Source organism: Mytilus californianus, unplaced genomic scaffold (genome assembly GCF_021869535.1).
Source record: "Mytilus californianus isolate M0D057914Y unplaced genomic scaffold, xbMytCali1.0.p SCAF_5, whole genome shotgun sequence".
Classification (NCBI taxonomy): Eukaryota; Metazoa; Mollusca; class Bivalvia; order Mytilida; family Mytilidae; genus Mytilus; species Mytilus californianus.
Genome location: NW_026262701.1, coordinates 11,959,754 through 11,965,753, shown reverse-complemented (window position 1 = coordinate 11,965,753; position 6,000 = coordinate 11,959,754). Strand labels below are relative to the sequence as shown.

At 33.1% G+C, this 6,000-nt stretch overlaps 1 protein-coding gene across 2 annotated transcripts in view; it reads left to right on the top strand.

The window, feature by feature from the left end:
• The first annotated feature begins 495 nt into the window (after positions 1-495).
• Positions 496-6,000, top strand: part of LOC127701635 (angiopoietin-2-like) — a 36,457-nt gene continuing 30,952 nt past the window's right edge. Inside the window, exons 1-2 of one of the 2 annotated variants that reach the window (XM_052205616.1) lie at positions 496-1,048; positions 3,336-3,481. In XM_052205616.1, the coding sequence (XP_052061576.1) occupies positions 595-1,048; positions 3,336-3,481 (600 nt within the window). In that variant the 5' untranslated portion in view covers positions 496-594. The remainder of the gene's footprint in view (positions 1,049-3,335; positions 3,482-6,000) is intronic. The other variant, XR_007982127.1, reaches the window with a different exon arrangement.

Sequence of the window (6,000 nt, the reverse complement as noted above, 5' to 3'; positions counted from 1 at the left end):
GTGAAAAATCCGTCATTTTGCTTCATTTATTGTCAATTAATTATCGGCCTATAAATATGCTTCAAATATCGCGCCTAAACTTTAAGTACATCTTGCCTTTTATGTTACAAATATTGAATCTCAAAACTTTTTAATATAAGGTAACTGATTACAAAGACAACCATCAGGAAAACTTCAGCAATAGATCGCCATAACGATAACGGCCGTATTGTTTTAAAACAATTCGGACCAATGTGGTAGAAAAATAGTTCCAATACATGTTTAAACGGTGATCCAAATACAAATGTGTTATGAATAAACGTTTAAAAATAATTATTTAATTACTTTGTTATTGCTTTGAACTTGTTGTCTTATCAAGTAATTAAAAGGAATGGGTTTTATTACGTGAGAAATAAATCTTCAAAGAGGTTTATCCTGGATATGATAAGTAATTAACAAGAATGTGGAAAGGTTACGAATCATATCATTTAGTGGGTATTAGCCAATACATTGTGCGTCACATAAAACCTAAGCCGAAAGTAGTAAAACAGAACAGAGAAAAAAAACAGTTGATCACAGGGTTGATTTAGAAGTATTTTCCTATTCGAAAAGAAAATGAGGACGACTTTCTCGTTATTGCTGACTTACTTTTTGCATTTAACAACACCTCATATTGGTTGGACAATACCACTAAATAATTCTGATGACGCTATGGTGGAGATGCCTTTAGTTACAAATAACATGAAAGCACCACTGGTGGCGGATCTCGATGTTTCTTCTTTAAACAAACAACTAAAGCTCTATATAGATATAGCTATTTCTACAACATTTACTAGTAAAGTTAAGGAGATTGTTGAACATAGCCAAGATGAACTTAGAACTACAATGTTGACAACCTATAAGGAAAGGTTACAGGAATCAAAGACTGTGTATGAGGAGGATTTAGCTCATTTGGTTGACGGATTTAAATCTCGATTAGGAAGTCTATTCAGTGATTTGACGGAAAACGTTACAGATTTGATAGATAATTTAGAAGAATGGAAGAAAGGCTACACTCAAACAATTTCAGGTATAGTTTTTTTTCGCTAAATTGTTCGAATTGATACAATAAATTAAAAACTATCCGAAGATATCTTAGGAGCAGTTGTTTCTATTGAAAATATCAGGAATTTTAAAATGAAAAATAATGAGTAATTATACAGACAATTTTAAGGTTTATTAAACCAAGGTATGTTTTACTAGTAGAAGACAATTTTCAGTTTTTATGGACTTCCCCTTTTTGAAAATGCCTAGGAGTTCGGTACTTTTGTTATACTTTTTTCATCCCTTCAAATTATATGTATTTAAAAATAAGAAGATGTGGTATGATTGACAATGAAACAAATATCCACCAGAGACAAAATGACATAGAAGTTAACAACTATAGGTCACCGTACGGCCTTTAACAATGAGCAAATCCCATACCGCATAGTCATCTATAAAAGGCCCCGAAATGACAAATGTAAAACAATTCAAACGAGAAAATTAACGGCCTGATTTCTGGATAAATCAAATAACGAAAAAACAAATATGATACACAGCAACAAACGACAATTACTGAATTACAGGCTCCTGACTTGGGACAGGCACATACATAATGTGGCGGGGTTAAATCTTGTTTGAAGGCGCCAAACCCTCCCCTTAACCTGGGATTGTGGTGTAACAGTACAACATAAGAACAAACTATATACTCAGTTGAAAAGGGCTAAACTCATCAGATAGATACAAAGCAGAAAGACATCAAACAAAATCACAGAACGGACATGGCAGGGAATTTATACATCCCAAAAACAAAAAAGACACCAAGTACAGATCTCAGAGTACTCGCACTTACTGACAGCTAGTTCAAAGCCAATAACAACTAATAAAAAAATTATGCATCTTAGACTAAAATATCAATCAGTACACATCCAATGCATTTAGTGTAAAGACGTCATTAACAGTCAGAGAGAAAAAAACATGACCTTGTGCAATACTAAGATACAGGTATCGACAGATTGTAGAGCCATGAATGTATTTCATATATCAATTTCCCGTTATTTTGTACGGAAAGTAATTTTTAATATTACTAAACCTAATTTGTACTGATTGCTTTATCTATATTTTACATGATACATATTTATTATAAGGTTAAATCCTAACGATCCTACTGCCTGTCGATACTTTTATTTTGGCATTGCACAAGTCATGTCTTCTTTGACTGTCCATGGCGTTAAAACACTAAATCCATGGATGTGTTTTAATTGATTTTAGTCTCTGATGCATGATTTTTTATTGTTAATTGTTTTGGCTTTTTACTAGCTTTCAGTAACTGCGAGTACTCTCAAATCGTACTTTCGTGTTCATTTGACCTGTTGACACAACTTGTAATGCATTTCTGTAATTCAATGTTTACTTAATTTGTGTTATATCTCGTCTCACTTTTTTATAATATGTACACCCTTTGATAAGTATTTATTATGACGATAAATTTCACTTCTGTACTCGTACTCTGAACAACAAATTTATTGATTTTGTAAAATAAATGTTTACTTCCGTACTCCTAACAACAAAATTATTATATTTAAATTTACCTGTGTACGTTGTTTTATTAAACGCCATTTTGTCCAAGGTAAGAGTTGTCTTCTTAACACTCTTCCTACATCTTTTTTATTACTAACTGTAACGTCTATGTTATATAGGCACCTACGTTTTAATTTTGTATTGATATTGTGTCATAGATCAAACTTATTCGTTTGTTGTATGTTTACTTGTTTTTGTTTAAATGTCTTTTTGATCGAGGTAAGCCACTTCAATTGATATTTTTTAGTGTGTCTTTATATGTTGTAATGTTACGCTACTGTCTCGGATTAGGTTGAAGGTTGACGCCTGTTAAAACCTTTAAACATGCTGCATTTTTATGCACCTGTCCTAAGTCAGGAGCCTGTTGTTCAGTGGTTGTCGTTTGTTGGTGTTGTTCATAGGTGTTTCTCATTTCTCGTTTTTTATATAGATTAGACCGTTGGTTTTCCTGTTCAAATTGTTTTACACTATTGTTTTGGGGCCCTTTATAGCTTGCTGTTCGGTGTGAGCCAAGGCTCCGTGTTGAAGGCCGTACTTTGACCTATAATTGTTAACTTTTTATACATTGCGACTTGGATGGAGAGTTGTCTCATTGGCACTTATACCACATCTTCTTATTTATATTATGTTGTACTTTCGGAGTTTTTTTGTAAAGTAATTCTCGTAATTTTCAATTTAAGGTACCTTTATACTAACGTCTTCAATATTTGTATGCATATTTGTCGCAAAATTTAATAACTGTATTTTTCCAACAGAGAAATACAGACCTGTGAATTTACCAAGAGACTGTACTGACATAAAAAAAAGTAATACGAAAAGTGGCGTTTATACAATATACCCAGATAATGTTAATGGTATAAAAGTCTATTGTGACATGGATGTGGATGGCGGTGGCTGGATCGTAAGTTTATTGGTTTAGATACTAAAGATTTCCTGTTTTAAGGGGGTGCCCAGTACTATGACTAAAATAGATTCGGCGCGTTTAATTTTAATAAAAGTTTGACAAAATATTTACTTTGACCTGTTGACAAAAATATAAACATTTCAAGAAATTTGAACCACACAATTTACTGGAATAATTTCATGGAATATGTAACAGTTTGACAAACACTTATTGTGATTATTGAGAAGCTTGGTTTCTCATTACTTATAGGTAGGGATTAAAACGTTCAGCTAATTTTTAAGAGCTAACTCCCTTAGGTGTTCTGTAACCTCTTTATTTGAATATCATCATTCCAGTCAGATATTGTTAATTGAAAGAAATGTAAGGTATACATTTGTCCATACAATATGACAAGCTCTAAATCATCCCGAGTCTAAAAAGCTTGTGTATAAAGTAAACAGGACAGTTGTCTCATTGGCAATCATACCACATCTTCTTTTTATAGAAACAATCAAAGGTCAATCCTCAATACAAATATAAACAAATTAATCTTCCAGATAACAAAAACAACCTGACATAATATACGATGTCTATATATCTTACGTTCATTAAATTTTGAGACGTCACTGCAAACACGCTTACCGAACCAGAAGAGAATGTACATTCCATCAAAATGACTCAACGTTATAGCATTATCAAGAAAAGGAAAAATAACAATAGAAAGTTGTCTTAAATTTTTGTATGAATATTGTTTCACCCCTTAAAATTCGACTATCTAGGTTTTAAAAAAGACGCGAGTTTAGTATGACTTCCATTATCACAGAACTAGTATACATATTTGTTTAGGGGCCAGCTGAAGGACGCCTCCGGGTGCGGGAGTTTCTCGCTGCATTGAAGACCCATTGGTGGCCTTCGGCTGTTGTCTGCTCTATGGTCTTTGACACATTCCCCATTTCCATTCTCAATTTTATTGATTTTGTAAAAATGCGTTCAGATGGATCATTTGTATATAGCAAAAAATCGGATTGTTTACATAGAATATATCATCTAAATTTATGCAAGTTTTATTAGAAAAATGAATTAAATGTATTTAGTTTTGGCATAAATACAAATTGTGTTTCATAACCGTACAGGAATACATCTAGAATTAGAGGAGCACAGTAAGTTCCTATCGTGTGTAAAACAGACTGTCGTAGAGTTCTTATGATTTTTTCCAACAGAGAAACCAATTCAGTGTAATATGATTTTTGTCGAGCCTACGACTTCTGTAGCAGAAAACGAGACATAGGATCAATGATCCAGCGGCGTAAACTAACTACTTAAAAGCTTAATATTTCAGAAGATAGAAGACCTGTATGCTTCAAACTTTGTATATAGATGCCTTATGTTATGAAGTTTTCATCTGCCATATGTCTATTGTCCTTGGCCTCATTTTCATGGTTCAGTGACTCCTTGAAAAAAAAATAAGATTTTTTGTAATGTTAATTTCCCTCTTATTATGAGTAATAGGATACCTATATTTGGTATGTGCATACCTTGCAAGGTCCTCATGTCGGTTTTCACTTGACCTCGACCTCATTTCATGGATCAGTGAACAAGGTTAAATTTCGTGGTCAAGTCCATATCTCAGATACTATAAGCAATAGGTCTACTATGTTCACTGTGTCTAAACTACCCCGGCGAAAAATGTTTGGACTCAATAGTATCTAATGTCCGGTACGGTCACGGACAATCAACACACAGAGAAAGGTAGAAATTCTGTTTATTTATATGTTGTTTTAATGATATTGAAGAATATACATACATATATAACTAATTTCGATAGTGTGATGTAATATTTTCTACAACCGTTCTAGATTTATGGAAAAATAAGTAAAAAGGCACATCAAAATGGTGAATTGAGTGAACCCTGCCTCGAATTTGTTTACTTTCTCTTTAAATTGAGCACATTGTACGGAAAGAAAGATATTAACTCGGTGATTTCAAGACTTGTCACTATGAACACCTCAATATTTGCATGTATGTGAATGGAATGAAAGAAGTGGGTCATGTCAAAATTGAAGCACCCGGTTTTGTCAATGTGTACGACCCGGTTTTGCCCTTAAATTTCACAAAGCAGACCCGGTTTTGTCATAGAAAATAATGCATAATCGCATGACGAAAATTAAAATATGGCGTTCAACAGCAGTTTGAGGGATCGTTGAAAAATATTTTCTTTCAGAGGATAACTTATAACCTTTATGAATCCGTAAACACTTGAATTCCTGCTATATTAGAACAAAGCAAATGTCAATTTTGTTTTGTATATAAAAAAAAGGAAAAATTAAAAAGAAATGAAGGTTTTGTAACGCAATTAGATTTTTTTATATGTAAATTTGAGTGTTCAAACTTAAATAGTGTACGGCCTTGAAAACTTAAGGACGCACATTTGATATGTGATTTTCTGGGACAACAAGATGGCGGACCGAGGCCAATGATTTTTGAAAGGAGCGTATTCATAAACAGATTTTATACCGCCGAGCGTAGCAAGGGGAACT